General features: G+C 46.7%; 1 protein-coding gene across 5 annotated transcripts in view; it reads left to right on the top strand.

Annotated features, from left to right (window-relative positions):
* Nucleotides 1–17,865, top strand: part of PRKAG2 (protein kinase AMP-activated non-catalytic subunit gamma 2) — a 348,191-nt gene that overhangs the window by 289,831 nt on the left and 40,495 nt on the right. For 4 of the 5 annotated variants that reach the window (XM_069729758.1, XM_069729759.1, XM_069729760.1 and 1 more), the window contains one exon: nucleotides 11,410–11,461. The exons of the other annotated variant lie outside the window; for it this stretch is intronic. In XM_069729758.1, coding sequence (XP_069585859.1) covers nucleotides 11,410–11,461 — 52 coding nt within the window. The remainder of the gene's footprint in view (nucleotides 1–11,409; nucleotides 11,462–17,865) is intronic. 5 annotated transcript variants of the gene reach the window in all.

Raw genomic sequence — 17,865 nt, forward strand, 5'->3', positions numbered from 1 at the left:
TACCCGCCGAAACGCGCGTCGGGGAGGACTGGACTTCGGTGCACATTCTATTGACCCACTACTGTGGTATGTACTATATATCTGACACTTGTCTTTAGGGTCATGAGTACCAGTAATTGATGCTTTTGCACTATTGATGCTATTTAAAAATATATATGGATGTGTTTTGTACATGGTCCATGATGGAAAACTGTGCACCTTAGCTCGGTCCTTTTACATGAGATGAGATGTGTGTGTGGGCTCGTATAGGGGATCCGTTTTGCCTGCCATGCTGCATACCTGTGTGTCTCTTTTTAACAAATAAAGTTGTTTAATATTTTCATTACTGGACGTTCTCTGACTGCTTTTTTTGGTGCTTCTGTTGTCTATTATATGTATATGCAGTTGTCCTTTTTTGAAGTCCTATGTCTGTCTTGGTCGATATGACTGTTATAACTTAGTGTACTACTACATGATCTAAGTAACCTAGACGGACTATGTATGCTTTTGATTTGTATCGTAGCTGAGGCCTAACAAGAGCCCCTATGATTGCCAATTAGACCCCCAAAACCACCTTGTTGCCCTTTACTTTGGCAATTTTTTTTTCAGCAAAACAATGTGTTTTCAATATACAGTTAACACATTATTTGTCCACGAAAAAGATTTTGCGCAAAAGTATTTTTTTACTTAAACTATAATAATTTGGTATTGCCCTATTTGTAACTGCAGAATCCTTTCCATGGCAAGCTTTGCAAAAAAGAAAAAAAAAAAAAAAAAAAGCATGAACCGCACATCCCAAAATCATACGTTGATCTAAAGCCGCTAGGCAAAACTTTATATAACTGAATATGAGGTTATCAGTTTAACATTCTGATCAGACTGTATGAAGCCCACTGCCACTTCAAGGCAAACCTCGTAGTGGGTCTTTCCATGGCAAGTCCTGTGGATATTCCACAGATGTGTAACAAGGGAATTATCCTTTAAAGGGTTAAAATAGAGATCATTAAGGATAGGGCCGTAATACCTGCCCAGCAGCCAAGGTTTGTTAGGTGTCAACTCAGCGCAATACAATACAATAGGGTTGCATTACTTACAACCAACAACAGAAAATCCAACACATTTGGAAATATTTGCGACTGTGTGTCGCAGGTCGTTCCCATAGGAAATCATTGCATCCCATTATGCAATGTGTCGCTGAGATTTTGGTGTCATGTCGTCGTGTAGCCCCGGCCTGAAGGTTACGTTGCCACTAAGAATTTTTGATGTTGCAGATTTTTTTTAACCTTTTAGCAAAATTAGGTTATTTGAATTTTTTTCATTGCATTTTTATCGCATTTTTTGAGCTGCGTCGTCTCTTTTTTTTGGCAAGTCATGTTTAGGCCGGTTTCACACGTCAGTGGCTCCGGTACGTGAGGTGACAGTTTCCTCACGTACCGGAGACACTGACACATGTAGACACAGTTAAATCAATGCATCTGTGCAGATGTCATTGATTTTTTGCGGACCGTGTCTCCGTGTGCCAAACACGGAGACATGTCAGTGTTCGTGGGAGCGCACGGATTACACGGACCCATTAAAGTCAACGTTGTCCGTGTGCCATGCAGGAGACAGCGCTACTGTAATATCTGCCCTCAGTCACTGGCTTTACCACTCTGGCGGAGAAAATTGCGCGGGAGCCCACGCCAATTTTTTCCGCCATTTAACCCCTTAATTTACTAGCTAGAACGGCCAAATTTTGCATATACACACTACTAACATTAGTAGTGTGGAATATGCAAAAAAAATGGTGATATGAGATGGTTTACTGTATGTAAACCAGGTCTCATATCATGTCGGGTTTTAGGAAGGAGAAAGCAAAAGCCGGTAATTGAATTACCGGCTTTCTGCTATATCGCGCTGGATGAAATATTAATATATATACATATGTGTCTCACTGATATATATATATATATATATATATATATACCTATTCTATGTGTCCACATTTATTCTACCTATTCTACTGTAAGCTGTCAGTGTGATTTTACTGTACACCGCACTGAATTGCCGGCTTTTCTCTGTAACAGCGCTGCGTATTTCTCGCAAGTCACACTGCTGGTCCGTGTGTAATCCGTATTTTTCTGGCTTCCATAGACTTTCATTGACGTTTTATTTGCGCAATACGGTGACAAACGCAGCATGCTGCGATTTTCTACGGCCGTAGAAAGCCGTATAATACGGATCAGTTTAATACGGCAGATAGGAGCAGCGGCATAGAGAATAATTGTGCCGTATTTTTTGCGAGTTTTACGGACGTAGTTTCTGCGCTCTTACGTCCGTAAAACTCGCAAGTGTGACGCCGTCCTAAGGCTATGTTCACACACTGCGGATTTTGCTGCAGATCCGCAGGAGTTTCCCATGCATTTACAGTACAATGTAAACCTATAGGAAACGCAATCCGCAGTGCACATGCTGCGGAAAAAACGCGCGGAAACGCAGAGGTTTACATTACGCAGCATGTCAGTTCTTTGTGCGGAATCCGCAGCGGTTTTACACCTGCTCCATAATAGAAAAACGCAGGTGTAAAACCGCAGTGGAATCCGCACAAAAACCGTGGTAAATCCCTGGACACTCCAGCTGTCAAAACTCGGACATTCAGTGGGTTATCCCCTATCCAGTGAGTAGGTGATAACTAGCTTTGAAATGCAAAATGGAATGAATGCTAACAACATCAGACAGATCTCCCTTATCTTACAATATGGGCTGTAGTGGATCCCCTGATTTTAGCCTTTACTATAAGGCCGGCCTCACACTAGCGAGTTTTACGAACGTATGAGAGGTGCAGAAATTACCGGATTACGTACCGGTAATGCTCTTTTATAGAGCCCACGACAGCACCCACTAGAGAGAGGGGATCCGCCCCTAGGAACAGGAAACCTACAGAGAGATAAAAGGGGCGGCCCCCCCTCGCTCCTCAGTTGTTTTACAGAGAATAGGAGGAACCGCCGCCAGGTTTTAGTTAACAGGTTCGGGTATATACATATATATACATATTTACAACCTCATACTATATCTTCTAATATTTACACCTCACCAAAAAAGCACCATGTGCAACTATATACAGAAAAGGGAGGGATGTGAACGGGTGCTGTCGTGGGCTCTATAAAAGAGCATTACCGGTACGTAATCCGGTATTTTCTATTCGCCACGACAGCACCCACTAGAGAGAATTGCAGAGACTATAGACTGGGTGGGTTTACTGAGTCAAGGACCGATACACCAAAAGTTAGATCAGAAGCAGAGGATAGATCTAATCTATAATGCTTATAGAAGGTATTCGGTGAAGACCAAGTTGCAGCCTTACATATAAGGTCTATTGGCACATTTGCCCTTTCTGCCCAGGAAGTCGACAAGGCTCTTGTAGAGTGCGCTCCCACATGCATTGGAGGATCTTTCCCTCCAGCCTTATACGCCAAGATTATTGCCTCTCTGATCCAGCGAGATAATGTGTTCTTTGTGACTCCGGCACCCTTGGTTTTACCCTGAAAAGACACAAAGAGAGCCCTACTCTTCCTCCAGTCCCTAGTTCTCTCTAAATAGGCTAAGACAGTCCTTTTTACGTCTAGGGTGTGAAGTCTTTCTTCTTCTGGAGTTGAGTGGTTCTCATAAAAGGTAGGTAACAGGAGCTCCTGGGATCTATGAAAGGTAGAAGCCACCTTAGGGAGATAACAAGGATCTGTTTTTAAAAGTATCCTATCTGATGTTACCACAAAAAAGGGAGGATCTATAGATAAAGCATGAAGATCACTTACTCTTCTGGCAGAAACTAATGCCACTAATAATACCGTTTTTAAAGAAATATTTTTTAGTGAGGCTGCATGGAGAGGCTCAAAAGGTGATTGAGTCAATGCATTTAGGACTATCGATAGATCCCACTGAGGGACCCGAGGTATGCTAATTGGTCTCGATCTCTCACAGGCAGATATAAACCGAGATATCCATTTATTACCTGCTACATCAAAATTAAAAAGAGCTCCTAAGGCTGACACCTGTACTTTCAGAGTGCTTACTGAAAGACCTAATTCCAGACCTTTTTGTAGAAATTCCAATATTGGAAATATAGGAATATCAGCGGAAAGTTGTGTAGTATGGAATTGAAGGAATTTCCTCCAAATTCTAACATAAATCCTGGTAGTTGAGGGTTTTCTACTTTTCATCAGAGTATCTATTAACCCACTAGAAAACCCCCTGAGATTTAGTAACTGCCTTTCAAACTCCATGCAGTTAAATTCATGCCCTTTGCCTGAGGATGAAGGAACGGACCCTGAGAGAGCAGGTCCTTGGATTGAGGCAGAATCCACGGGTCCGACACTGACATCGCCCTCAGCCATGAGAACCATGGCCTTTTGGGCCAGAATGGGGCTATTAATAGAATTCTTGCTCCTTCTTCCCTTATTTTTCTTATTACCAAAGGTAGTAGATTCCATGGAGGAAAAGCATATGCCAGGTCGAAAGTCCAGGGTACTTGGAGGGCATCGAGTATGTCCGGCTTGTCCTCCCTGTTTAGAGAGGCAAACGCCCTGACCTGTCGGTTGGCTCTTGTGGCAAACAAGTCTATTTGAGGAATACCCCATTGCGCTGTTATCATTTTGAAAATTTTTCTGTTTAGCATCCATTCCCCTTGATGGAGGGTGTGACGGCTCAGAAAATCGGCACGAAAGTTGTCTGTGCCCCTGATGTGAACTGCTGATAGTGATAGCAGATGACCTTCGGCTAATTCCATGATGTCTGATGCCAGCTCCCTGAGTCTGTCCGACCGCGTACCTCCTTGATGGTTTAAGTAAGCTACTGCCGTGGTGTTGTCGGAGAACACTCTTGTATGAGAGCCGCTGAGCTGAGGAAGAAAGTGAAGTAGGGAATAATATATCGCCCTCAACTCTTTGACATTCGAAGAACTATCCAGTTCCGAACTAGACCAAAGATCCTGAACCCACTGATCCTTAAAATGTGCCCCCCAGCCTTTAGGACCAGCATCTGTGGTCACTATACTAGAGGGGGAAATTACCCAGAGAACCCCCCTTGAAAGGTTTTTCTGATTTAACCACCACTTAAGGGAGTGTAATACTTCCGTTGTTAGATAAACTGTTCTATCCAGACAGCCTCTATTCTTGATGTCTTCCTCTAATATAAATTTTTGTAGAAGCCTAGTATGAGCCTGAGCCCACTGGACCGCAGGAATACACGATGTCAGAGAACCTAGTAATGACATGCTCTGTCTGAGTGACATACTACGATTTTCTATTGCTAAGGATACCTTATCAACTATTGAGATTTTCTTATCCTCAGGCAGCTTACAAATCTGGTCAGCTGAATCTAGAAGGAGCCCCAGGAATTTCTGACACTTAACAGGCTGAAGTCTAGATTTTTCCCAATTAACCAGCCACCCCAGGGATTGTAAGGAAATCACTACTTCCCGTAACCTCTGCTCACACTGTAGGGGGTCTTTACCCACAATCAATAGGTCATCTAGATATGGAATGACTAAAGTATCTTTTACTCTTAGGAAAGACATAACTTCCAATAGCAATTTTGTGAAAACCCTTGGGGCCATGGATAATCCGAAGGGCATCGCCTTATATTGTAGATGACGAATTTGTCCCTCTATACAGACTGCTACCCGAAGGAACTGCTGGAATAAATGATGTATAGGAATATGATAGTAAGCATCCTTAAGATCCAATACTACCATGTAACAGTTTGGAAATAGATTCTTTATGGCTGAACGAATGGATTCCATTTTGAATGTTTTAGGCCTTATAAAGGAGTTCAGCTTTCTTAAATTAATTATGGTTCTGAAAGAGCCATCCGGCTTACTAATCAGAAACAAGGGAGAATAAAATCCCCTCCCCATCTGGGAAGATGGGACTTCCACTAGGACTTGTTTGCGTAGGAGGGTTTTAACCTCTGTTTCAAGCGCCTCTTGCTGAGGCCTGGATCTTAAGGTGGTAAGGAGGAAGGAGTCCGGTGGAGTTCTAATAAAGTCTAATGTGAGGCCTGAAGATATTAATTTAATGGCCCAAGTATTTATTGTTATCTCTTCCCATTGTTGCCTAAACTGTTTTAATCTTCCACCCACTGGAGGAATATAATTACTGGAATTTGTCGGCTGGCTTGAATGGACGTTTATTAAACAGGTTTCCTTTTTGTTTAAAATCCTTATTGTTCCATCTGTCTCTGAAGCCTCCCTTCTTTCCGAATGGTGGCTTCCTGAAGGCCCTTCTGTAAGATGGAACAAAGGGATTAGGGAATCCTTTTTTCCTTTCACCTGCCTTCGTGAGTATATCGTCAAGGACTGTTCCAAACAGGTACTCACCCTGACAGGGTATGGCACATAATTTGGATCTAGATTGGGCATCTCCTTTCCAGTTTTTTAGCCATAAAGCCCGCCTAGCCGTATTGGAGATATTAGCTGTTCTGGCCGCCAGTCGTAGGGAGTCAATAGAGGCATCCGATATAAAGGCAGCCGCACCTTTGATCAAAGGGATAGATGCTCGTAACTTCTCCCTGGATACACCATTTTTAATATTTTGCTCCAGCTGATCCAGCCAGACTAACATTGACCTGCCAGTACATGTGGCTGCAATTGCCGGTTTGAATGCCGTGACACAGGCCTCCCACGATTTTTTAAGGAGCGCATCTGATTTTCGGTCCATGGGATCTGATAAGGAACCTGCATCTTCCACGGGCAAGGAGAATCGGCGAGATGTAGATGCAACTGCAGCATCGACCTTTGGTATTTTGGTCCATGTACTCAAATCTTCGTCATCAAAGGGGTAGCGCCTCTTACAGGGTATTGGTACCAACCCTTTTTGACCTTTACCCCATTCCTTCTTAACGAGGTCCTTTATGGCCTGGTTTATTGGAAACACGTGGCCTTTCCGTTGGGAAAGACCAGCAAACATGATTTCCTGTGGTGTTTGGGGTTCTTTTGACTCAGATACCCCCATCGTATTTCTCACCGATTTAACCAAGTTGTTTATGCCTTCAGTTGGAAAGCAAACAAAGTCTTCTTCCCCTGAAGAATCAGACAGTTGAAAGACATCAGAGTCGACCTCCCCACTCTCTGCTGACGTGTCAGCTCTAGGTGAGGATACTCTTCTTTTCTTTTTCTCGATATTAATCGAGGAAGAACCGGCCCCTAACGACTGAAGTTCTTCCCGAATTATGAGCCGTATCTCATTCATTTTCACCGATTCCTCCTGCCGTAAGGTGTTTTCTATACATGCCTGACATAGACTCTTAGTATAGGAGTCAGGCAGGGGTTCGGTACATATAGCACATTGTTTGTGCTTACTCTTCCCCGTCCTCTTTGCCTAGAATAATACAAGCAAAGGAATCAATATATGCTTCAGTGAAGCTATGTGTACACTCACCCAGCGTATTAATTTTACCGGCTGCGGGGTTGCCTTAGTTTGGGATGTGGAACGGGACGATTTCCTTCCCGATTTATCAGTGGAGTCACTTATCTTAGAGTGTCCACTGCTCTTTTTCCTGGTTTCGCTACTAGGTACTAGTGGCTCTTCCATGGAGTGCACACGGACCTCCTCTTGGGTCGACATAATGCACACTGACTGCACTTCTAATCCTGACCTTTATAGTGTAGCCACTCCTGCATACATCCCCTCCTAAATTTTTTTTTTTACTCACAAGTCCGGCGTCCGGACACTGGGATCGCATGGGGGAATCCAATATGGCGGTTCCCCCGGAAATGGTCCTCTGACACCGCGACCCCGGAAGTTCAAGCTTCCTTCCATGGGACGCCGACGCTACTGCGCATGCGCCCGCGTCTGCTGCATACCGGAAGCGCCCTAAGCGCTGCTTCCCACACCATGTCGCCTCTTACCTCTGGAGGGAACGGAGGGAAGATTCCGCCCAGGGACGCCGCACCGCTGCTCAGCTCCACTTAGGAGGGCATTACCGCAGGTATCCACACTGCGCCGTGCATTCATTAGCACTTACCCAACGGTGTCCCAGCAGGGAGACCGTTGGCACTTTCAGGCTTCCCTGTCAGCCGCACCAGATGAGGGGGGAGCCCGCAGGAACATTCCCCCGACACTGTCCACCTGCTCTGGGACCCCTGTCGCTCAGCAGAGTCGGTACAGGCGGTAGCCCAGGCAGGCCTTCCTCTTCTTAGCCATAGAGTTTTCTCTGTGGGTTCCCTTCTAGGAACAGGAAACCAACTGAGGAGCGAGGGGGGGCCGCCCCTTTTATCTCTCTGTAGGTTTCCTGTTCCTAGGGGCGGATCCCCTCTCTCTAGTGGGTGCTGTCGTGGCGAATAGAAAATACGGATTGCACACGGTACAATGATTCTCTATGGCCCAGCTCTTATCTGCCGTATTTTACTGATCCGTATTGTACGATCTTCTACGGCCGTAGAAAATCGCAGCATGCTGCGTTTGTCACCGTATTGCGCAAAAAAAAAATCGCCAATGAAAGTCTATGGGGGTGAGAAAATTACGGATTACACACGGACCAGCAGTGTGACTTGTGAGAAATATGCAGCGGTGTTCTATAGAAAAGCCGGCAATTCAGTGCGGTGTACAGTAAAATCACACTGACAGCTTAGAATAGAATAGCTATAATAAATGTCCTAACATAGTATAGGGGTATATATATATATATATATATATATATATATATATATATATATATATGTATATATATATATATCATACAGCGCTAGATAGGAGAAAAGCCGGTAATTCAATTACCGGCTTTTGCTTTCTCCTTCACAAACCCGACATGATATGAGACGTGGTTTACATACAGTAAATCATGTCATATCCCTTTTTTTTGCATATTCCACACTACTAATGTTAGTAGTGTGTATGTGCAAAATTTGGGCGCTCTATTAAATTAAAGGGTTAAATGGCGGAAAAAATTGGCGTGGGCTCCCACGCAATTCTCCGCCAGAGTAGTAAAGCCAGTGACTGAGGGCAGATATCAATAGCCTGGAGAGGGTCCATGGTTATTGGCCCCCCCCTGGCTAAAAACATCTGCCCCCAGCCACCCCAGAAAAGGCACATCTGTAAGAGATGCGCCTATTCTGGCACTTGGCCACTCTCTTCCCATTCCCGTGTAGTGGTGGGATATGGGGTAATGAAGGGTTAATGTCACCTTGCTATTGTAAGGTGACATTAAGCCAAATTAATAATGGAGAGGCGTCAATTATGACACCTATCCATTATTAATCCAATTGTATGAAATGGTTAAAAAAAACCACACATTATTACAAAGTATTTTAATGAAATAAATACACAGGTTGTTATAATATTTTATTATACTGGTAATCCACCTGAAGACCCTCGTAATCCCATGCTGTAAATCCATCTGAAAGGGTTAACTAATTTTACAAGCAGAAGCCTGCTAATGCAGCCGCCCCTGCCTGTAAAAACCCAGCGAATGAATGGAATGTAGGTGAATGACCTGTATTTACCTCGAGTTGCGGTGATGCGCCCTCTGCTGGATGTCCTCATATGAACTCGAGCCTGGGAACTTTTCAGAATATTTTCCCAGGCTCGAGTTCATATGAGGACATCCAGCAGAGGGCGCATCACCGCAACTCGAGGTAACTACAGGTCATTCACCTACATTCATACATTAGAAATTTTGCACATACACAATACTAACATTAGTAGTGAGGAATAGGCTTGAGTGAAACGGATCAGACAAATTCAAAAGTCGCCGACTTTTGGCAAAGTCGGGTTTCATGAAACCCGACCCTAGTGTGGGATCGGCCATGCGGTTGGCGAACTTCGCGCCAAAGTCGCATTTCGTATGACGCGTTTGGCGCCATTTTTTCAGCCAATGAAGGAGCGTGGGCAGAGTGATGACATAGGTCTTAGGGGCGTGCACGCCTATCGCCATGTTCTCGATTTGCAATGTGTAACACCAGCTTTCCTGTTCAGGGATGGGAGAGACAGAGAGAGAGAAATGCCCAGTGTGAACATACCCCTAGGTGCAGATTACATGCGTTTTTGATGCAGAGACACAATCTGCTATTTTTGCTGCGGATTTTCCACATCTAATGTAAGTCTATGGGGAAAATCTGCACTGAAAACTCAAGAGTAGCGGCAGGAGAAATTCACATGCTGTGGATCTGAAAAACACATCGCAGGTCAGAATATGCGGAGTAAAATGAAAGCGCGGTCGCTATAAATCCCATCCACTCTGCTGAACAGCAAAAACACGCAGCATCACAACCTCACCAACAGCAGGCTGCACACTCAGTAATTAGGCTTCTTTCACACTTGCGTCGGTACGGGTCTGTCGCTATGCGTCGGGCCGACGCACGTTGTGAAATTCGTGTGTGACGTGGGCAGCGGATGCAGTTTTTCAACGCATCCGCTGCCCATTCTGAAGCCCGGGGCGGAGTTTCGGCCGCGCATACGCAGTAGAAAATGGCAGACGCGACGTAGAAAAAAACGTTCACTTGAATGTTTTTTCGTGCCGATGGTTCGCCAAAACACGACGGATCCGTTGCACGAAGGACGCGACGTGTGGCCATCCGTCGTTAATACAAGTCTATGGGTAAAAAACGCATCCTGCGAGCACATTTGCAGGATCCGTTTTATTCCCAAAATGATGGAGGCCAAACGACCCGAGTGTGAGAGGCCTAAACTGAAGATGTGTCAGAGCAGTCACATCATGAGCCAGAGACCTGGGCAGCTTTCATCTTTAGTTTTCTCACCTCCTCTTTGCTGATTTATCACCTCAGAGCACAGTGACGCTGAATGTGGCAGAAACAAGAAGCAAGAGCCAAAAGGTGCAAACTGTGTAATGAAAGCCAATTGCAAAGACTCAAAGATAATTTTTGCTCCAAACAGATGATTTTAAGTAAAAAACAAAACAAATAGATCTACAGCCCCTTTAATGGGGGAGGGGGAACCAGTGTGAAAACTCCCCCGCTGCCACCGCAATGTGTGAACCAGTCCTATAGTACCCGGATAAGACGCACAGCTGTCCACAATAATACACGGCCGCATTCCAGGTGTGGAGCTTGGTGCGGGCCTTTCCCACGCACACGTGCTGCGCCACTGACAGCTCTCACCAGGGCGCAGGCGCAGAAGGCCTCCCGTAGAGAATGACCCCCGCAAGTCCCCATAGTGACAGCCGGCGGCGGCTCTTGTTTGTGCGCTGCAAAAAAAAGGGCGGAGTATCGTTTACTTCTACTAACCATTGGTCAAGGCAGTTTATGCAACCAACCAATCACAGTTCTAGTTTCTTGATAGCCCAATAGGCGTCAGCGTGGGAATAAGAGGTCCCGCCCCCGTGCAGACGGGGCTGTCCCAGTGCTGTGTGTAGAGGAGACTAGATTTGGTGCCGCCGCTTCTCCTCCCTCCTCCCCTTGTATGACTGCTCATCCCCTCTCTCTGCCTTCTCCCCACACAGGCTCAAGGCACCATTGAAGGCATGCTGGAGAAACTGGAGCTAGAAGATGCAGGTAGGAGCCTCCCCCATTCCTGTACTGTGCGCTGTGTGCAGCTGCCGCCTGTCAGCCCCGGCTCCCAGCCTGATGGCTCTGCTGTCTGGGGGGGCAGGGATCTGGTGCTGTCTGGGGGGGGTGCAGGGATCTGGTGCTGTCTGGGGGGGGTGCAGGGATCTGGTCCTGTCTGGGGGGGTGGGGGGCAGGGATCTGGTGCTGTCTGGGGGGGGGGTGCAGGGATCTGGTGCTGTCTGGGGGGGCAGGGATCTGTTGCTGCGGGACAGGGATTTCCTCTGGGGCAGGGATCTGGTGCTGTCTGGGGGGGGGGGGGGGGGTGCAGGGATCTGGTGCTGTCTGGGGGGGGCAGGGATCTGTTGCTGCGGGACAGGGATTTCCTCTGGGGCAGGGATCTGGTGCTGTCTGGGGGGGGGTGCAGGGATCTGGTGCTGTCTGGGGGGGCAGGGATCTGTTGCTGCGGGACAGGGATTTCCTCTGGGGCAGGGATCTGGTGCTGTCTGGGGGGGGTGCAGGGATCTGGTGCTGTCTGGGGGGGGGTGCAGGGATCTGGTGCTGTCTGGGGGGGGGTGCAGGGATCTGGTGCTGTCTGGGGGGGTGCAGGGATCTGGTGCTGTCTGGGGGGGGTGCGGGGATCTGGTGCTGTCTGGGGGGGGGTGCAGGGATCTGGTGCTGTCTGGGGGGGCAGGGATCTGTTGCTGCGGGACAGGGATTTCCTCTGGGGCAGGGATCTGGTGCTGTCTGGGGGGGGGCAGGGATCTGGTGCTGTCTGGGGGGGCAGGGATCTGTTGCTGCGGGACAGGGATTTCCTCTGGGGCAGGGATCTGGTGCTGTCTGGGGGGGGGGGGGGTGCAGGGATCTGGTGCTGTCTGGGGGGGGGTGCAGGGATCTGGTGCTGTCTGGGGGGGGGTGCAGGGATCTGGTGCTGTCTGGGGGGGCAGGGATCTTGCTGCGGGACAGGGATTTCCTCTGGGGCAGGGATCTGGTGCTGTCTGGGGGGGGCAGGGATCTGGTGCTGTCTGGGGGGGGGGCAGGGATCTGGTGCTGTCTGGGGGGGGGCAGGGATCTGGTGCTGCGGGACAGGGATTTCCTCTGGGGCAGGGATCTGCTGCTTCTGCGGGGCAGGGATCTGCTGGGTCCATGTGCTGCCCAGCAGGAGGCCCTGCCTGCAGTGAGGGCTGTACACCTGTGGTGCAGGGGCCTGGCGACCACTGTGCAGCACATACATGATGGGAGTGCCCCCCCTGCCTGCTGTGCTCCCAGGTACAGTCCTCACCAGGTGTGGACCCCTGACCTGTGCCCGCTGTGTATATGGAAGCATTATCTGATGGGTTACTGCCCATGGTGGGATTGGAGAAATTGCCTGCACTGATCATAGCGTTCTTATTCCACAGCATGCTCCGTACTGATAGAATAATGCAGTATATTATTAACCACGTAATGACTGTCCATACATGTGCCGGCGCCTTCATAACAGCCCGATGGGGGTCCCACGCCGCTGTCCAGTGACCACTCCCCTCCTGCTCTGATCACTGTTTAACCTTTTGATTGCTACAGTCAAGCGTAACCATGGCGTGATGTAGAGGGGCTCGCCTTCCGTCAGGTCATTGGGGTTTGCCGTATGGAGCCCAGAGCTGCTGGTACACTATGGCTGAGGCCAATGATCGAGCAATGGAGACTGAACACAAACGTAGTGGTGTCAGCACCTGCACAGTGCAGCAGACGGCAGAGCTGGAGTTCTGGCTGTGCTGCGGCTCACAATTCTACCACACTCCCATTTATTATGGTGTGATGTAGGTGGGCGGTCATCGTCCCAGGCTCCACTATACATGACTGATAGAAGAGGGCGCTGATAAGTGGCGCTCAGACACCCATCGCCGCTGATCTCTGGGCTGAATGAAGGATCACACATGTTGTCAATTACCCTGGCTGCTGCACATGACTGTGTGGACCCAGGGTAAGCAGGGCCAGTTCCCACTGCCATATATTCTACAGGTCACACCCTGAACTGACGGCATCATGATAAATTCTGATATTGTTAGCTCTGGTGACGAGACCCAAATCTGTCTGGGATGAGCGGCTGTAATGAGCACAAGCGAATACGGCCAATACATGGCTGTGTGCATTAGTCCAGGGGCAGAGAGGTAAGGGGGCCGATTTCTACCTCCGAAACAGGTGGAATTGTACATTAAGATGAGCTACTAGACCTCAAAGGGCCATATATCGTCCTGGCACAAGGGCCCTCTTCTGCCTGTCTGCCAGTGCATTAATTAAAGGGATTGTTCAGAACTAAAGGAAAAGGTTTTTTTCCCCCATCTGGAAAGTGGTCCCCAAATGCTGTGAATACCAAACGAAGCAGGTGTATCCCCCCCCCCCCGTGACCAGTGCTGACTCCCCCCTGCTGCGCGGCCTGTCTTTTTCTCTGCAGCAGTGACGTCATGTCGACAGCACACATCACCTCTGTAGCCAATCTCTGCCCTCAATGCTTTGTCTACCACAGCAAGGCCTCTGTTTTACAGTGATCGGCTGCAGCAGTGACGGCACACATCACTTCTATAGCCAATCGCTGCGCTCAATACTTCGTCTACCACAGCAGAGCCACTGGGCTCAGTGATTGGCTGCAGCGGTGCTGCATGCTGTCGAAGTGCTGTCACTGCTACCTCAAAAAAAGTGAGTTCTGAGCAGCACTGGACCCAGGGACAATGAGTACCTACTCCCCCCCCCCCCCCCCCCCTAAGTATTTGGGGGTCCTCTTTCCTGAAAGTCAAAAACTGCTCCTATTTTGAAAAATAAAATGTCAGCTCGCAGTGGTGACCTCATGTCTCCGCAATGATGTATAGCACTAGACCACCAGTGATTGGCTGCAGCGGCACTGCACATGTATATTACATCATTATCGTGGGACAAGTGTAAGACTGTCGGAGATCGCCAGAGCGTCAGCTGCAGCTCTTAGGCGCGTATTGGTTAATGTTGTCGTGTTCGGTCCCATCTCTTGCTGCTAAACAAGTGTTGGAAATCCCTTTATTTTAAAATACAAGTGGTGTTGCATTTGTCATCTGGCACAATCGGTATCGCTGGTTTGTATCCAATAAGAACATCTTGGTTGTGAGGCTCTGGCTCTGCTACATCTGTATTTGCAGCCACACTTCAGTAGACAGGAGTGTGGTGTAAATATCCCGGCACCATGACAAGCGTCAGACATTCCTGTGGAGTCCTGCGGGCGGGATGACATGATGGTTTTAGTTTCAGCTGGCTCTGTTCTGCATGGCTCAGTCAGGGGCTGTGCGGAGAGTGTCTGCCATTGTGTGTGTGTGTGCACTCCGCAGCCTGCGCCTGCTGGGCGCTGCGTCTGATCTGCCTGTGGCGCAGTGATGTCATCACCCAGCGGGATGTCTCTGCCACTCCGACCTGTCCCAGGGCGACAAAGGGAAACCACATCTCACTGCTACTTATCTTCATGGTTCACACTGTATGTTCCTGCCGTTAACCCCTCTTGGCGTACTCCCCAGTGTACCCCCCTCCTGGCATACCCCTCCGTGTCATCGTCCTGTGTATTATATGTTGGGGTGATGCCAGTATGTGTTTAGAATACATTAATAGCCAAAATGCATCCTATGAAGTCACTTTCCATTATCATTTGGCCTCTAAGCTATAAATATGGATGCAGCACTAGTCTTGGTGTCAGACAATCGCTCGTGGTGCAACTCCCCAGTTTATAATTGGGAGCATCGCCATACTGGAGTAATGTCAAACTTTGTGGGTTTTTTTTTTTTTTCCTTTTTTGTGCATTGGACATCTCTCAGCTGTAGGTGGTCGAGGAGGTGAAATGTACATGAAATATCTCCTTCCTCTGCCTCCATCTGTTGCTGCATTGTGTGTGGCTGCGGCCTATGCCGCCTTCTGTTACCAGCCTGACCGGGCGCTTTATTTTCCTGCTGTAATGCCGTGTGGTGATTTCCTTTGAGCTCCTGTATATAATGCAGCATTTGTAGTTCTGATGCTTTTTTTTTTTTTTTTTTTCTTCACCTTTTGTGAACAGTTCCTGTAATTCCTACACACATGATCAAAATTGTTGGTACCCCTCGTTTAATGACAGAAAAACCCACAATGGACACAGAAATAACTTGAATCTGACAGTAATAATAAATTAAAAAAAAAAATCTCTGAAAATGAACATATGAAAGTCACATTGCTTTTCAACCATGCTTCTACAGAATTGAAAAAAAATGAAACCAATAAAGCTCATGAAATAGGCCTGGACAAAATGATGGTACCCATATCTTAATAATTTGTTGCACAACGTTTTGAGGCAATCACTGTAATCAAACGATTCCTGTAATTGTCAATGAGACTTCTGCACGTCTCGTCAGGTATTTTGGCCCACTCTTCAAGACCAAACTGATCCAGTTGTCTTGTGTTTGAAGGTTGCCTTTTCCAGACGGCAAGTTTCAGCTCTTTCCAAAGATACTCAATAGGATTTAGGTTGGGTGCTCATAGAAGGCCACTTAATAATAGTCAAATGTTTTCCTCTAAGCCGTCCTTGTGTGTTTTGGGTCATTATTCTGTTGCAAGACCCATGACCTGCGACTGAGATCAAGCATTGTAACACTGGGTAGCACATTTCTCTCTAGAATCCCTTAATAGTCTTGAGATTTCATTGTACCCTGCACAGATTCTAGACACCCTGTGCCAGATGTGGCAAAGTAGCCCCAGAACCTAACCGAGCCTCCTCCATGTTTTACAGTGGGGATGGTGTTCTTTTCTTGATATGCTTCATTTTTCAGTCTGTGAACATAGAGCTGATGTGCCTTGCCAAATAGTTCCATTTTTGTCTCCTCTGTCCATAGGACATTCTCCCAGAAGCTTTGTGGCTTGTCAACATGTAGTTTGTAGTGATCGAGTGTGCTCGTTACTCGAGATTTCTGAGCATGCTCGGGTGTTCTCAGAGTATCTTGGGCGTGCTGGTAGATTTTGTGTCCCCGCAGCTGCATTTACGGCTGCTAGATACTGAGAACACCTGAGCATGCTGAGCAATCTCGAGTAACGAGCACACTCGCTCAACACTAGTGGTTTGGCAAATTCCAGTCTGGCTTTATGATAGATGTATATACACAGTGGTGTCCTCATTGGTTCTCTCCCATGAAGTCCACTTTGGCTCATACAGCGACGGATGGTGCTTTCTGACACTGATGTTCCCTGAGATTGAAGTTCACCTTTAGTCTGTTTAGAAGTTTTTCTGGGTTCTTCTGTTATCATTTGTATTATCCATCTCTTTGATTTGTCATCAATTTTCCTCCTGGGACCACGTCCAGGGAGGTTGGCTACAGTGTAGCTTAAATTTCTGAATAATATGTGCAACTGTAGTCACAGGAACATCAAGCTGCTTGGAGATGGTCTTATAACTTTTATCTTTAACTTGTTTGTCTATAATTTTCTTTCTAATCTCCTGAGACAACTTTCCTTCTCTTCCTCTGGTCCATGTTGAGTGTGATACACACCATGTCACCAAACAGCACAGTGAGTATCTGTAGCCCTATATACAGGCCTGTGTACATATACTGATATACATGATATGATATATACTGATTCAAAGCTTGTAAACACCTGTGATGCTAGTTAGTGGACACACCTTGATTTGACATGTCCCTTTTGTCACATTATTTTCAGGGTACCATCATTTCTGTCCAGGCCTATTTCATGAGATTTATTTATTAATTTTAATTCTGTGGAAGCATGGTTGAAAAGCAATGTCTGACTTTCATTTGTTCATTTTAATAGATTTGTTTATTAGCGTACTTTTGTCAGATTCAAGTTTGCTCTGATCATTGTGGGTTTTTGCCATTAAACGAGGGGTACCAACAACTTTGACAACGTGTATATGGTTTTTGGTTGCTGTTGTGAATACTGATCTGACAGCAAATGAAAATTGATTTTTACTGGCGTTTTCAGGAAACTTTTTAAAGGTATACGCAGATGGATTTTTTTTTTTTTCTTTTTTATGCTTTTGAAATTGACAAGTCTTGTAGTGGTAAGTGTTTCAGTAAATGCTGTTTCTTCGGGGAGTTTTTGATTCCTGAAGAATTTTGGATCAGGTGTAATATTTTTTTATGTACTTTATAAATAAAACTTACTACAGGTCAGTAAATGCAGGACAAAAAAAAACCCGACACATCCATATATTTCTTTTGTTAAAATACTGCGTAATTCTTCTGCCGAAAAAAAAAAAAAAAAAAAAAAATAGGAAAAAAAAGCACAGAACATTTCAGCCCCGAATCAGAGGCTTATGAGGCGCCTCGTAGTGGATCGATGTCTGACGAGCGATGTGCGCCGCCTTTCACCATGCCACAAATCTTACTCTAGTCCCAGTTTATTCCATCTCCATTTTGGTAGACCTGTGAAAAAATGGC

The sequence above is a fragment of the Ranitomeya imitator genome, chromosome 6 (genome assembly GCF_032444005.1).
Source record: "Ranitomeya imitator isolate aRanImi1 chromosome 6, aRanImi1.pri, whole genome shotgun sequence".
Taxonomy (NCBI): domain Eukaryota; kingdom Metazoa; phylum Chordata; class Amphibia; order Anura; family Dendrobatidae; genus Ranitomeya; species Ranitomeya imitator.